At 35.2% G+C, this 17,684-nt stretch overlaps 1 protein-coding gene across 1 annotated transcript in view; it reads right to left on the bottom strand.

Moving 5' to 3' along the window:
• Positions 1-17,684, bottom strand: part of prmt3 (protein arginine methyltransferase 3) — a 65,235-nt gene that overhangs the window by 25,988 nt on the left and 21,563 nt on the right. The window contains exons 11-12 of the mRNA XM_039659130.2: positions 13,151-13,229; positions 5,170-5,357 (exon numbers count right to left, since the gene is read on the bottom strand). Coding sequence (XP_039515064.2) covers positions 5,170-5,357; positions 13,151-13,229 — 267 coding nt within the window. The remainder of the gene's footprint in view (positions 1-5,169; positions 5,358-13,150; positions 13,230-17,684) is intronic.

Here is a 17,684-nt window from a genome sequence, read left to right as displayed (position 1 = left end):
AAACTCCACAAATTTTCTTTGTGAATGAATAATGTATCACAAATAAATAAATGTTTTTCCTTAAAATACAGGGTGCATAAGTCAGGGCACCCCTATGTTAAATTCCCATAGAGTCAGGCAGATTTTTATTTTTAAAAGCCAGTTATTTCATGGATCCAGGATAATATGCATCCTGATAAAGTTCCCTTGACCTTTGGAATTAAAATAGACCCACATCATCACACACCTTCCACCACACTTAGAGATTGGCATGGGGTACTTTCCATAAGATCATCTTTCAATGCAAACCAAACCAGCTATTAGGCTAACTGAAGTAAAACCATGCCAATCTCAAGGCATGGTAAATGGTGTGTGATGATGTGGGGATATTTTAATTCCAAAGGTCAAGGGAACTTTATCAGGATGCATATTATCCTGGATCCATGAAAAAACTGGCTTTTAAAAATAAAAATCTGCCTGACTCTATGGGAATTTAACATAGGGGTGCCCTGACTTATGCACCCTGTATTTTAAGGAAAAAACATTTATTTATTTATGATACATTATTCATTCACAAAGAAAATTTGTGTCCTTAAAGGTTGGAGTTTTCCTCATTTTTCTAATTAAGTCATTAAGATCAATACCAAAAAGATGATTTTTTTTATTCCTCTTTTTAGGCAACTTTAGCATGGGTGTCCAAACTTATTCACATCACTGTATATTGGAGCACATACACTCGTTTTTAAGTGCTTGATGGAATAAAACATTTAAAAAAAACAGAATACAACAAATAAATTATACTTTACATTATACAAGCTAGTAATGTAGGTGGAATGCAAGAGGATTGGCATAATAAATGATCAATTATAATTATTACATCTTAAAGATTAAATAACAAATTAAATAAAAAATAGATTATTAAATGATTTAAATAATTAAATTTAAGATTGTTAAATAGAATTAAATCTCTACATGACAAAAATGCAATAAAAACCCTTTAAATATCATGAAGCAGTAAATGTGTCTAGTTTAAGTGGAAGACGTGTCATTAAATGTTGTAAGAGGACTCCACGCTAGAATGTGTTCATTTAATGGATCTCTGACCACCGTTAAATGGCGCTATTGGGGTGGGATCAGTGAGATAATGGAAGTAAGATGTGCATAGTTTCAGCACAGAGAGGAAATGATGGATTTCTGCATTTCATTTTCATTATTGCTTATGTTTGAGCTATTTAATGATCAATTTTAGGGAATATAATGAAATTCAGCCCACGTGGTTGAACATACGGGTAAAATTGGTCACATTTTTTGGAGAATATGCAAATGAAAGAAATGTGCAAAAACTTTGTTCAATCGAGTCTTAAAGCTACACTGTGTGATTTTTACCCCCATCTAACAGTGAAAAGGTGTATGACATCCAGTGAATATCAGTTTCTGTTCCTCTCAATTACGATTTCGTTAACTCCTACGGTGGCCAATGTAGTCCAAGATTAACATGGCTTCCAGTTCGACCTCGTCCATGAGTGTTAACTCAAACGTAAACGCGAAAGGAGAAGCTTGAATTATGGGGTATGTCCCTCTTTGGCTAATGTACTTTCAAGATGGAGGGGCAACATGGCGACCGACATTAGAACCCCTTACCCGTAATGGCATATTATACACTCACGAGAATACTTTATTACTTGAACGAAGTAAATATACATTGAGCACATATATTTTTGAAAGAACTAAGTGTTTTTAGCTAAGAATAAACTAAAAGAGTTACACAGAGTAGCTTTAAGACCTGTTTTCACTTGGTATTAAAGGGATACTCCACCGTTTTTTCATATTAAACTATGTTATTCCCTCAACTAAGACGAACTGATACATACCTCTGTCGCCTCAGTGTGTGCACTCAATCGCTCTGGCGTGCGAGACACTTTGCTCGCACTTAACTAGCCCAGTTTATTCAATATGGGCCAAGCAGAGAAGCGACCAAACACCTCCACGTTTTCCCTATTTAAATACAGTTGCTCGAGCAGTGTAACTCGACCTAGGACGGCGACACAAAATAAAACGTTGCGCTTTTCTAAGCATGTAAAATGGATAACTATATTGTATGGCGGAATACCACAATGTGTTTTCTAATGTGTTTTCGACTACCTCTGGAAGTGGACTAAAAAGTGGACAAGCTCAAAACGTTTTAAACACCGTTTACACTTTAGCTTCGTCCACTTGTGATCCGATCGACCAAAATGCATCGTATACGGGCAACCTAACTTTACTTCACTATATTACTATTAAATCCTGATCTAGTCATGACAAACTATATCATTGGAAAGGTCTAAGACTCCTAAATAGATATTTTAGGTCTGTTTTTTTCTTACAAATTATGAATGAACAGTAATTTATGAATTTATGACAAGAGTGTGCCTCAAAAAAAAAAAAAAAAAAATCGACGTCATTACAGGAGTTTTTGACCTTTGTCACAAAAAGTCGACGCACACACTTTTAATAATTGAAACTTTCTTTTTTTAGTGCTAAAAGTTCATAATAAAACATAATTAGTATTTGTCAATAAAAAAAAGATAAAATTATATTTTAAAAAGTAAGGTTAGAAGTCCTCTAAAAAGTATAATGTATTATATATATATATATATATATATATATATTTTTTTTTTTATTATTATTATTATTATATCACATATTTTAGTAGTTATCATACTGTAAATTAGGTATCATTTGAAAGCTTACGAACTCAGAATTCATCCTGTGAAAACTGTTTTGAAATTGGATGTTGCGTTACCATAGAAACAGTATTTTTTATTAGGCCCCTCCCCTTTTGGGCATCATCTTTCATAATTTATTATGAAAACCTTTTCTAATCTTGACAAAACACATATTGTCAGAACGGTCTGAGTCTCAAGGTTCCATATTTAGTGACAGAAGTGATATTTGGATAGAAATGTATTAATTTTTTAAGGCAAAATGCGTGCAATTAAATGCAATGGAATTCAAGGCACCCGGTGGCTATTTTTGGTACTACGCCTAAACAAAATTTCATGGGAACTTCATTTTTTGTGATATCAACTTCAAATTTGGAACACAACTTGGTTAGATATATAGCTTTCATTTTATAGTAATTTTATAGTAAAACATATTTTATATTAAAAAATATATATTAATAAAGTATATTTGATTTACTGTAAATTATACCTTCCATAACTTTTTCATACTTTAATTTTTTGAAGTGCTTTCACTTTAGTAAGAATCTGCTGATTGTTTTCTTTAAAACAAGACCAAACTTAGGTCTATATTCCAAAGCATTCTTGAATTACAACCATTTAAGTTTGTATAGTGCATTTTAATGTCAATTATCAAAAAGGAAAAGGGTTAATAAATAAACAGGGCCTAAATAATAAATAAACAGGTTTAACTTAATAAAACAGGGCCTTATTTTTTCTGTTAAAAATGCATCTACTGTTTCATCACATTTCAATGTAACTATACAGTAGCTCTTGTGGAAAAACCTCAAAATAATAATAAAAAATAAATAAAAACAAATTTATTGCTGTTCTTTTTTTTGCGCAGATTCATTGGTGGCATCTTCCACTTAAATATTTTTGGGGAAAAAAAAAAGAAAAAAAAAAGAATCACAGGAAGAAGAACGTTAAGCTAACGTTAACAATGTGTGTTTTTCCTCATAAGTGTTTGTACAAAGCCACGGCAGGCAGTGATAAGTAATGGTGAAGTTTACCAAGGAGGACTTTAAATAAGGATTAGAATAATCAATCAGCCATTCTGTCACAGACGGCCTCCGAGGCTTTACTTCCTCTCAAACGTCTCTCGCTCTCCGCTCACAATCTGTCACTCCCTTCTCTTCATCTTCTGCTTGATCCTACCTACGTTTTCCTCCCTCTATCTCAAAACAAGGCCACAACACAGGAAATTGGCTTTCTGTCCAGCCCAGACTCAATTAATTAGGGATTCAGGTGAGCTAATGAGTTGCACCAAATCCAATAAGACAGACACCATTATATAGTTGAAAAGAGGGGACGTGTAGGAATAGATCATCCATTAAATGAAAGTGACAGTATAAATCACCATCCACTTTTTTGGTTTGTAGGGAAAACATCAGCTTGGATACTGTATATCCAACATCATACAACAAACTCATAAGGATCAGTTGAATTTTTGGGGAAACTATCCTTTTACACAACCATTACGATTTTTAAATATTTTTGAAAGAAGTCTCTTTTGAGACTTAAATATTATAAGTCTTAAAGATTTATTTGATCAAATATACAATAAGTACTGTAATATTATTAATAAAACTGAAGTAGTGTGAAATATTATTGAAATTTAAAATAGCTGTTTTCTATATCGAAAAATAGATTTTATAACGTCATTTATTTCTGTGATGCAAAGCTTAATTTTCAGCATCATTACTCCAGTCATCAGTGTCACATGATCCTACAGAAATTAGCTGATTTATTGCTCAAGAAACATTTCTTTGGTAACACTTTACAATAAGGTTCATTATTTAAGATTAGTTAATGTATTAACTAACATGAACTAACCATGAGCAATACATTTGTTACAGTATTTGTTAATCTTCGTTGATGTTAGTTAATGATAATAAAACTGTTCATTGTTTGTTCATGTTAGTTCACAGCGCATTAGCTAATGTTAACAAGGTTTTAATGAAGTATTAGTAAATATTGAAATTAACGTTTACAAAGATTAATAAATACTGTATAAGTGCTGTTCATTATTAGTTCATGCTAACTAATGTAGTTAACTAATGTTAACTAATGAACCTTATTGTAAAGTGTTACCATTTCTTTTAATTATCAATGTTGAAACAGTTGTGCAGTTTAATATTTTTTGGGAAACCATAATATTGCTGAATAAAAGTATTCATTTCTTTAAAAATGAAATCTTACTGACTCAAAATGTTTGAAAAGTAGTGTATGGAGCCCAACTCATCTGCGCTCAACTCAATGAATATTTACATTTACATGTGTTTATTTGGCAGACGCTCTTAGCCAATGAGACTTGAGGAACATCACAAGCACAAAAGAGAATTATGTTTTTTCCTGAAGACGCAATATTAAATCTCAATAGATGACATGCTTCACTGGGCCATTCAGAATTATCTAATCATTTCGCTGATAATTCCCCTCAGACTTTTCTAGAAAGTCCTCTTACCTTAATCACCGCGGGCTCTGAAATGACCGTCTCGGGCTTCAACACCTCCACTACAGCTTCTGGTATCACAGCCTTCTTCATACACATCATCTTGAAGCCATACACATCATCCCAGAATGCAATGCGGTCACTGTGTTTCTGAGTATCCCCCACCGCCGCCAGGCTGATATTGCATCGGTCCGGAAAGACTGAACATAAAGATGATAAATGAAAGTGAGTAAAAGACATCAACTGCAGGGCTTACATTTGATATATGTTCAAAGTCAAACCCTCATGAGTCAATACTTTACATGACAAGAACATTTTTCGTTAAGCAGACACTTTCTTATCCAAAAGAAAGTGACTCATGGTACATATTTTACTAATGGGCCATTTACTCTACAACGTTTTTGGCCGTTGGTTTACACGACAACGCAGTTTTGGGGGCCTGAAAACGCAAACTTTTGAAAAGGGATTTCTAAGTGCAAGACAATACCAATATCGCCTCCATGTAAACTACAACAACACCAATTTGTGAAAACGGTGAAGTCATGCGCATGCGAATTATGTGTTCAGTCTATAGGTGTGTAGCCTGAACTGGGTTCATATGGGTTTATATTTTGGGCAAACATGAACTGAACACTATATTACTGCCTGATGAACGTTACTGTGAACGCGTTCATTCTGGAGTCTGTGAACGCACGCTCTCTCAGTTTAGCTTCGTACAATAGGGTGCCAGATTTCTATAGAGTATTCCAGGCGAAAACCCAGCTAAAACACACTTAAACAGGCCTTTATATGTATCGAAAAAACACCCAATCTGGCAACACCAGCCACCAGTGTCGCACCGAGGCCGCCGTCGAAAAAACAGCGAGCGAGGAGGCGTCGTGTGATCATTTAAACGGATTTTATGACGAGGTCGGTGAGGATGGGGAAAATCTTACATCTCTGTGCAAACTTTGCCCGTTGATAAAATAATTGTTGTCGGTGGTTGTATATGGGCTGTGGTGGCAATAAAAAAATATTTTAAAAAGCTCACAACTTATGTGAAAAAAAAGAAATGAATAAACTAGTTAATTTTTTGAAGTATGAACTATGAACTGAACTAGTTCATGTTAAAATGTGTGAACTGAACTTTGAACTAGTTTATGTAGAAAGTGAACTTTCCCAACACTGTGTGTTTCTTTACAAAGTGACATCGCCAACTACTGGCCTGCCGTGAATACTACAGCGTTTGGTAACACTTTATTTAAAGGGTTAGTTCACCCAAAAATGAAAATTAAGTCATTAATTACTCACCCCCATGCTGTACCAACCCCGTAAGACCTTCGTTCGTCTTCGGAACACAAATGAAGATATTTTTGATTAAATTTGAGAGCTGTATAACTACCACATTGGCTCCTAAGGGACTGCCTCTTGACGGCCCAGAAAGTCAATGAAGAAAATGTTTAAATATCCCAAGTGACTACCGTGGCTCAACTATATGTTTATCAAGCGACGCGAATACTTTTTGTGCGAAAAAACAAACAAAAATAACGAGTTTATTCGACTATTTCTTTTCTTCCTTGTAGGCCAGAAACGAGATTTCCTTAGATTTCCACGACGCATGCACGAGAATTGCGATCTCCTTACACTACTTTAAACATTTTCTTCATTGACTTTCTGGGCCGTCAAGAGGCAGTCCCTTAGGAGCCAATGTGGTAGTTATACAGCTCTCAAATTGAATCAAAAATATCTTCATTTGTGTTCCGAAGACGAACGAAGGTCTTACGGGGTTGGTACAGCATGGGGGTGAGTAATTAATGACTTAATTTTCATTTTTGGGTGAACTAACCCTTTAAAGATGACGTAATTACACGCTACATGTACTTACTATTGTGATAACAGTAAATTATGCATCATTACAAGTGAACAAACCCTAACCGTAACTCTATAGTAAGTACATGTGGCTAATTAATATTACTACGTACTAATTTGAGTAAGTACAATGTAATGACTACATCACTTTAAAATAAACTGTAACCCAGCGTTTGTGTCATTTTTACATCCATGAGAACGGGATCGTTTTGACAATGTTGTCGACTTTATCGTTTTTAGTACATCGTTATCGTGTAAACGTACCCATAGACTGAGCTCCTGAATCGCACCTTCTGGGGTTTAAACCCACAACCTTTGGCTTACCGGTCCAGCCATGTAACATCCATTAAAAGATTAATGCGCAGCTTTTCAGATCTCTGGTGCAGTGGTTAGCTCACATGATCTCTAGACGTATCTGGGCCACACTGCTCCCAGGGAAGCTGGTTCGACTCCATTAAACTCGAAATGACTCCAATTAAATGTCCTACATTTGTAAACTTTGACTGCATATTAATTTGTTGGCATTAAATATACAAGCACTGAATGTTTGAACAAATTCACTGGCATGATTGAAAGAAAAAAAAAGGCAAAAGAAGAAAAATCTCTCAAAACTACTTGGAAACGTCGCTTTGAATGTGCCACAATTATGGCATAAAGGCATAAAGTAGATTAATGCACCCATCAATAGACTTTTCAAACAAGAAATTTGCAAAGTGTAAATGTGTTTAAAAAAAAAAACACTGATTAAAAAAGCCAAGATACTTTCGATTAAAGCCTTAGCAGTACAACTACATAACAAAAAACTAAAAATATGACTAGTTTTTACTAAAAATTGTGGTTTTATGTAACGCATAACTAAAGCGTAAGGAGCGGCTGGACATTGTGTGGGCGTATTAGACCTCATCCTTTACACAAATGTGCAATAATGAGCACATCTATCACGAAATGGTAAACCACAGCCCTGACGCTCTCATTCAGTAATGTTTCAGTCGCTGGCAAATGTCCCTGTGTGATGATGTTAATGGTTACCAAGCACATGCTTCTGGCAAAAAAAATCTAAATTCAACTGATAGTCATAATCATAAAAACTCTGCATCTATCAGTTTTTAATGTCCTTTACGTTTGGCCATCAGAGACAAACTAAAAGCTGCAGTGCGTTTATTTCATGCTACTGGAGAAACCAGACACTAGATATCACTATATCTATACTAAACATCAAGAGATCCTGAATGTATAAATCATTTGTTTTCCCTTCTCTCAGTCTTATATCTATGTCATTTTAGCTGCATGTGCATAAACGGAAATCAGGGCAATTGTAACACTAAATACATTTTCAATTACAAACATTTAGCATGTGCATTACGGCTGGAATACACTACACAACTTTTAAAAGATAAACAGATTTTAAAACACTAAGCTTGTTGAATTTGTAAATAGTTACAGAAAAAAATGTGCATCAAACAATTAAAACAATATGTGTTCTAAAATCGGCACAAAATATCAATATCAATATCCATAAATCGGGGGGAAAAATTGGTCAAAATTAACAACACAGATGACAGAAAACCCTTGTTTTTCTTCTTTTGGCAGAAAAAAAGTGATTTTGTCAACAAAAAATAGATTTCTAGGTATGAAATTTTTTTTTATTTTTTTGGTTGTAGCATTAGTAAAAAATTATTAGTAAATCATAAATCATTAGTGCATCTAATTTATTTTAAATAATTACATACTATAATAATTAAATAACTGAACTGAATTAAAAATGAATCTTGTACTTAAGTGACTAGTTAAATAAAGCAAAAAAAAAAATTAAATTATGTATGCATATATTACAAATTACAATATGCTATATATAGTTTTATGTAATATGGCCAGATGTTTATTGAAATCATCTTAATGTTTCTTGTAATAAGACGTGTTGTGTGAAAATCCAAAACAGCCATTTCAGAACAGACAGTCCCATTAATTCGTGTCCTACGCTTCAAAAGAGAAATCCATGATAGACTATATCTCACCAACTTTGTCTGACCTTTAATCAAGGGTTAAGGGTGCACATTCACTCTCCTGTGCCATAATAAAGTGTGTCCCATCAAAATCTTGTCTCCCGTGTGACAGAATCGTGACTGGCAAGTTATAACCTCCAGCCTGTACCTTAAAGCCTTCGCTGTGACCCTGTGGGTGTCACGTAGGGTGAAAAAAACCACACACACACACACCTGGAGTGGATTTGTCACCTCATTTTCTCTGATTAGTGGAGCTATGAGTGATTGTCTTGGGAGACGCATGTAAGCACTGATTGGGTGGTACACAGGACCGTCCCGCACCTGAACAGGGAGGGGAGGCTAGAGAAAGAGAGAGAAGGGGGCGATGGTGAGAGAGAGAGGGGGGTAGTGTCCCAAGATTCATAGCTTTGACATCTGCGTCCTTCTCGACTCGGTGCTCATGGCCCGTTTGTCAAGCACCCCCCCCCCCCCCCCCCCCCCCCGGTTACTCTTGAGGGCAGCCGTGAAGAAGAGCGTAGTAAGAACAGGGGGTGGAAAAAAACAAGAGCGTGGAAGCACAGACCACGTTTCGGGATGAAGAGAAAGGTTAATAATATGAGAATAAAGGAGAGAGAGGGAGAAACGAGGTTATAGTGGCAGGGGTAAGTAATGTTGATCTGACACAGTGCAGAGCTGCCACATGATGGGCCATTATATCAATCTGCTTCACACCAGGTATACATGGCTGCGGGCTTTCCGACTGAGCTGAAAAATAGAAACGTGCTGCCTCACTGGACGACTCTGCCTGTGCCTCTCACATTTCTGGATTTCCTAGCACATATATGTATAAAAATGTATTTTCAAATGTTGATGGCTCATCTTGCATGCAACAGATTTTGTCCAATGCAATTGGAATGACAATGTGCATCAAGATTGCATTAAATTAAAGTAAAAGTAGAGACATTTCTACTGTTACAAAGTATTTTTTTTTTCAATTTCATCAAATTCATCAAAGAATCCTAAAATCAAATTGTGAAAACTGTACTGTGATGTCACAGAAATGGAGTGAAACCAGAAAAAAAAAGTAGGGCGGAGCTTGATTTTGTCCATTAGAAATTGATTGGATGGTTGGGGTTTGTTATTGCTGTGATGTCATTTTAGTGCCAGTAAACGCATCATCAGAGAAGCAATGTCATGCTTTGATTAAATATTACGAAAGCACATGAATTAAAAAAAGGTAATGATGTGCACAGAAAATAATTTATAATATGGCAGTATTTCATTATCTATCCATCTATCTATACACACGCACACACACACACACACACACACATATATATATATATATATATATCTGTTAAGAACAATTATTTGGAGGTCCCTGAGAAGTACTAAAAGAGTAAAAGTCCCCCGTAGTCAATAATTGTATCCCTTAAAACTCATCTTTGATCACCAAAATGATATATTTTAACATTTTTCTTTGGAAAAAAAAAAATGTCTTCATGCCTTAAAATAGTTTGATTGCCTCATTTACGCTGTGGCTATGAACATGCAAATGAACCCCGCCTCCAGTCACCCACACCAGCTCAGAGATACACTCGTTGACGGTCACACTTTGACGTGATTGGTTACCAGGTAGTTTGTGACGTCAGAAACACCAGCGATTTCAAACTGCGTATTTAAGGCTGTCTTTGGTTCACTGCAGTTTTAAGAAGAAAATACTCAGCAATGGTGTTGACTTATGAATTTAAACATGGTTTGTTTTAAAGGAGTAGTTCACTTTTAAAACAAAACGTTTGCTGATAATTTACTCACCCCCATGTCATCCAAGATATCCTTGTCATTCTTTCTTCAGTCGAAAAGAAATTAAGGTTTTTGATGAAAACATTCCAGGATTTTTCTCCATATAATGGACTTCAATGGGAACCAAACGGTTCAAGGTCCAAAAGACAGTTTCAGTGCAAACTGTTCAAAGGGTTTTAAGCGATTTCAGACAATGAAAAAGGGTCTTATCAAGTGAAACGATCGATCATTTAAAAAAAATAAAAAAGTTTAAGTTTTATAAGATCAAATGCTCGCCTTGCTCTGTTCTGTGATGCATGTTCGTGACTCTCCTGTTCGAACTCGTTCATCAAAATGAACAAATCTTTTCCCGAATCAACTCGTTCGTTGAATGAACCAAATGACACAAAATAAGATTTGTTCATTTTGATGAACGAGTTCGAACAATTAGAGTCACGGACGCGCATCACAAAACAGCGCAAGGCGATGATTTGAGTTTATAAAACTTAAACTTTGTTATTTATTTTATAAAAGAGCGATCATTTCGCTTGATAAGACGCTTATTCATCGTCTGGAATCATTTAAAGACCTTTGATCAGTTTGCACTGAAACTGTCATTTGGACCTTGAACCGTTTGGTTCCCATTGAAGTTCATTATATGGAGAAAAACCTTAATTTCTTTTCGACTGAAGAAAGAAAGACATGGATAACTTAGATGACATGGGGGTGAGTAAAATATCCGCAATTTTTTTTTTTAAAGTGAACTACTCCTTTACAGCATATTAAAAATGCCACATAGACATATAAAAAACATTAAAAGCTGGATTTTCACCACAGGAGGACTTTAATCGAATCGAAAAAAAGCGACTGGAGTCATTAAGTGGAATCGTAATCATAACTAGAATCGTTAAATTCCTAACAATCCACATCCCTACCAATCCTCAATCCCATGATGCTGTAAAGAGCAGGAGAGTGTAACATTTCCTGTGTCAAGATCCTTGAAGTCATAATTCATCCAGTCTGCGTGTGCACCACGTACCACCGAATCTCCTCAGCATCTGTTCACTTAAACCTCCACAGTGGACAAGAAAATGACGCAGAGCCACAAGACACATGCAGCATGTTTAACATCCACTTCCACACCGTCCACAACCTTAGTCTGGGTGCTGCAGTTTCCCCAACAATGAAAGAAAAAGATGTTTTCTGGTATCTAGAAGGTGAGTGCCCAAGGACTTATTCATCAGTTGCTTTAATTTATGTTTTATTGACGCAAATCAATATGTAGTAAAAGGCAGAGCAGCATGCAGGGTGTGAGATAAGAGAGAACACCTGGAAAACACGCAGAACATTATTGAGTGTGAACGGTGGTTCTACAAAACTGCAGTAGAAAGAAAGATTGTGGTGGCATGACTTTTGCGAATTTAAAAGTGTCCTAAACTGCACTGAATTACGAGGAGTTAAATGCGGTGTTTCCTGCAGCATAGAAAAATAGATCTTATTTATTATTTTATCCTTAATATTTACATAAACTTGCGATTTTTGTGCAAGAATGATCATTTCAAAGTTAGAATGAGTTAAAAATCATAAATAAATTAGCAATGTTTCAGTAAATGTTTTTAAAAATTGTTTGCTATTATACATTTTTAATCCATTTGATTTTGTCCATTGGAAATTGATTGAAAGTTGGGATCTGCTATTGCTGTGATGTCATTTCAGTGACAGGTTGCCCCGCCCTCGTGCCAATAAACGCATCATCAAAGAAGAGAAGCAATGTCATTGCAAATGCTTTGATTAAAGATTACGAAAACACATGAATTTAAAAAATGTCATAAAGTCTGGTATTATTCCATAAAATTCTATCCATCCATCCATCCATCCATCCCTCCATCTATCAATCTATCACGAATTTAAAAAAGTATAAAGGAAAAACTTTAAAAATAAAAACATATTAATCTACATTAATGGTTGTAGCCACCTTTTTTAAGGCAATATAAGGCACATTACAACCACCAAATTCTCTACACCACACTTCTACGCATGTTTTTTATTGGTTTTGGTCAAGATAAAGGGGGAGGCTAAATAATGTTCAACACCACACCATTTTCATGATAACACCTCTTTGTAATGTCCCTGCAAGGAAAACAAACACACACATGCTAACTCATCTTTCATCGTTTTAGACAGCCCTGATTCAGTCTGTATGGAATCCTCCTATTAAAAATAAATGAGGTCTGTTTGATAGACCTTGATAATAAAACCCCACTATGAGAAATGGGCTCACTGTGTCCCATAAGTAAAGAAAACTATTTGTAGGTCTGGCCAATGACCTCCCAGATATACCCTTTATCTCAGAAAGCTGAAACATGCGCCATTTGACTCACCCAAACCATCTTCTGCAAGGTACCGATCCCTGGCGTAGAGCACAGAGTCTAGCATTGACTCAAACAGGAGGAAGTAGCCCTAGAAAATGACAAAATGGGGGAAATATACACATATAAAAGGCCAGCGATCACATGCATTCGGATGTAATATTGGCATAAAACTTAATAGTAAATACTAGGGCTGTCAACCGATTAATTGCGATTAGTTGCATCCAAAATAAAAGTTTGTGTTTACATAATATATTTGTGCACTGTGTATAATTATTTATATATATATATATATATATATATATATATAAATACACACACATGCTTGTATATATTTCAGAAAAATTTTCATGTATATACTGTATATAGATTTATATATAATTTATATTATATATAAATATTTTATATATAAATAATATTTTTTTTTCTTAAATATACATGCATGTGTGTGTATTTATATATATAAAAAATAATTATACACAGTGCACCCACATATACTATGTAAACACAAACTTTTATTTTACATTAATCGTTTGACAGTCCTACTAAATACACATATTCACCTTGCTTTTCTAGTTAAAAATAACACGTTTTTGGGGTTACATGAATTTCATTTTCACTATACTTCCTTAAATTCAAATTGCAATTCTGAATCATGTTTGCTACATCAATTCACATTCAATAAAAAAAAATAAAAAATTGCATTCTTGTTAAATTCTGAATGGTGCACAACCAAGTGTTCAATGAAGCAGCATTTCTATCCCATATGGGTTTTCCATTATGGGATAAAAATGCTGCTTTATTTGCAAATATTTTTGCTGAAATTAAATACGCAGTAAGTTAGACACGAGCTATTTTGACTTAGGACAGCAAGAAATGGCCCAGATTAGGACACCCTAGCAACCACCCGAAACACCTGAGCAACAGAACATCTCCTCAGAATCCCTTAGCGATCACCTGGCGATCACGACTTCTGCCTGAGCAAGCACGACACACACTTTTTCTTCTTCTTCAGAGTTTCAAAAGTAATATTTGGCATTCATCATTCCCCTCACATGCATCCACATTCACATTGAAACCGATTTCTAATGCAAGACCTCTGGATTTATGAGACCTTAACACAGCACCCTCTTTAAACATATGCATGGCCCCCCAGCATCCCGTTTTATTGCACTGACCCCTCACTGACACCGGTTCTGCATGAGTAGTTGGCATGTCACCTCCTGAGTTATTCTATTATCGCACAACTGCAGCTTCAACCACGTCTCGCTGGACTCATTCTGGACAGTCATGAGTGGCTGTTCATGTTTGTTTTGAGTTATCTAAAAAAAGAGGCATAATCAATTACAGAAGACATACATAGCAGTCTTCATCAGCATGGTCTTCTGGTGTCTTGTTGGTGCAAAAGTTACATTGAGTCATAAGTGAACGAGTAAAAAGTGAGCAAGAACAACTCGAGATGTTTGTCCCAAAGGTGTAAATGGATGGATGAATGGATGGATGGAGGGTGCTAATTAATTTCAGAATTAATTTCAGTACTAACTGTAATTGAAAAGGCATTTATCTACTTCAGGATTTCTGCAGGTTTAAAGGAGTAGTTCACTTTTAAAAAAAAACTTTTGCTGCATGTCATCCAAGATGTCCATGTCTTTCTTTCTTCAGGTGAAAAGAAATTAAGGTTTTTGATGAAAACATTCCAGGATTTTTCTCCATATAATGCACTTTACTGGTAACCAACGGTTCGAGGTCCAAAAGACAGTTCAAAGGGCTTTAAACGATTCCAGACGATGAATAAGGGTCTTATCTAGCGAAACGATCGCTCATTTAAAAAATAAATAACAAAGTTTAAGTTTTATAAACTCAAATGCTCGGTTCTGTGACGCATGTTTGTGACTCTCCTGTTCGAACTCGATCATCAAAATGAACAAATCTTTTTCCGAGTCGTTTGGTTCATTCAAAGAACGAAACAAACGAATTGACTCTGAGAAAGATGCAAAGAAGTGCATTATATGGAGAAAAATCCTGAAATGTTTATCAAAAAACTTAATTTCTTTTCGACTGAAGAAAGAAAGACATGGACATCTTGGATGACATGGGGGTGAGTAAATTATCAGCAAAAGTTGTTTTTTTTTTTTTTTTTTTTTAAAGTGAACTACTCTACTCCTTTAATGAAGGTTCATTTAAGACCAAGTAAAGAAAACGTAAGAAATAAATTGAAGGAAACATGATACATCATGTTCTCTAAATGTAAATGTCTAGAGAGAAGCACAATCAGATGTATTAGCAACACTTTAGAGGTTGAAAACACAACTTTCAACAGATATCCATTACTTTTTCTTTCTTTTCTTTTTTTGAATCTCCCAACCACTAGAATCTTGATTGGGAATGTTTCAATATTTGTACTGGAAAACAAAAATACTGAGGAAGAAATTATTATTTGCAACATTAATGCCATGATGTTATCAATTTAAGACTTTCTGCTCTGATTTGACCTGCAGAAACCAGACCTGTAGTTAAAGCTCAAATGAGCACTTCTATAATCCATAGGCTGAGTTCAACTGGACCGGCACCCTTAAAAGTCATGTGACAGCGGATCTACTGGATCTCTCAGGGTCGTTTTTAAACTGACTCAACATTAGAGTGATGGCTAAGATTCTTCATGGTGTAATTTAGAACCCAATTTCACAGGCGGCTGCCTCCACTGCAGTGAGAGAGAGAGAGAGCGAGAGAGGGGAGGGATTGCTGTATAGACTATCATAAGATTTAAAAAAAAAAATATATATATATATATATGCAATACTTATTTATTTAACGTAAAAAATGACAGTAAAGACGTAATTAATTTTTTTATATTATATTATTTTTCAAATTAATGCTGTTCTTTTGAACTTTCTATTAATAAAAAAAATCCTTTTTTGAAAAAAATTATCACGATTTCCAATCTTTCCAATTTCACAATCTCTGTAATCAACGGCCTTGTGAATCCACTGTCTTTCTTTCTTCAGTGTGTTTCCTCCTACTGTTTCCTGAAATATAGCCTAAAAACACTGCATATGGACAAGTGTTTAAATATTTCTTCCTATGGAAAAGTGTTTCCTATGGACAAGTGTTGTAAATTAGCAGTTTTGCTATAACACGTTATTATTACAACTACAAGCTGACATCCTACAACTTCTACTCAAAACTTCAAATGTGTACATCTGTGCATCACTAGGTACAATCCCACCAAGAGAAGCTCTAATAACACACATTGGTGGTAAAGAGAGTCAGAACAATATTAATGGCTGAATGAGGCCAAAATGCAGATCGATTCATTAAGCCATGTGGAGGCGGGGCAGAATTACATGAATGCAACTAATGAAATGCTAATGAAAATTGGACAGCAGCATTCATGAACATTTAACAAATTACCTCATAAACACACACGCATACAGACGAACGCTACTTTTTTCCACTTTGGTTTTTCGAGACGGAGCAGAGAATTCATTTAACTACAGTTCACATAAAAATAAACTGAATGACATCTGCCTAAATCCTTTACATTTTAGACTGACGAAAAAAAGAAAAAAAAGTAGAAACATGAGTCAATTAAGTCAAGAGTCTGTTTTAGAGCTTGCTGCTGTAATTTGTTTGGTGTGAACATCAGAGAACAGTGTTACGCCCGTTTCACACATACTCCGTTTGCAGTGCGTATGCGGTGAGTGTTGCGGTGCGTATCCGGTACAGGAGCCGCACGCGCTAAAGTGCTTTCACATATGCTGCGTTTGCATTGCGTGAGCTGTACCACAAACACTCGCTATTTTTATTTCAAAATCAGAAGTTATGCAGCAATAGCGTGACCAGTGACCAACAGTCCTGTTATCCCATTCCTGTTTTCACGTCCTTCCTGGCCGTTTTTTATAAAGTGATGTCCTGGTTTTCAAAAAAAAAAAAACGCTGGAAAAGATCAGCTTTATAGCAAAATATAAGAGATGAGCAGACAAGGAGGATGAGGAGGAAAAACAGCATAAAGAGGAAGGAAACTAGTTCGTTTTTGTACGTTTGTGAGAGGTATTTTTGTTCAATTTGAAGGTATTTCTTTTAGTTAATTAATATATTTATTTTTCCAATACAGAAGAGACATTATTTTTTAATCATTATTTCATTCATTATTTTTCATAATAAAACATGTTGAGTATCCTCTGAGAAGGCTATCTGATTTTGTGTCTTAATACAACAATTTTCTATCCACAGAGGGGGCATAGCCTATTTTAATTGTATTGAAATTAATAAGGCATCTTTGAGTAAACTTCGAGTATCATTTGTTTTCTGGGCCATGTGTCCTGGTTTTTGGTAGGCTAATCAAAATATGTTCACCATATGCAGTAACTTTTTTTAAAATAAAAGTTTTGCCATGGCTTTGCGATTCTCTTTTACAAACTTGAATGGACGCATGCTCGTTTAAACACGATTTAAACAACGAATGCATACAATTCCATGCATTACTTGTATATTAAGATGTCTTAAAGTAAAAATATGAAACAATTAAATACCTTTATGGAGAGAT

Source organism: Pimephales promelas, chromosome 1 (assembly GCF_988280905.1).
Source record: "Pimephales promelas chromosome 1, fPimPro1.hap1.1, whole genome shotgun sequence".
NCBI lineage: Eukaryota > Metazoa > Chordata > Actinopteri > Cypriniformes > Leuciscidae > Pimephales > Pimephales promelas.
The sequence above is the reverse complement of the archived record's forward strand: the minus strand, read 5'-3'. Positions and strand labels throughout refer to the sequence as shown.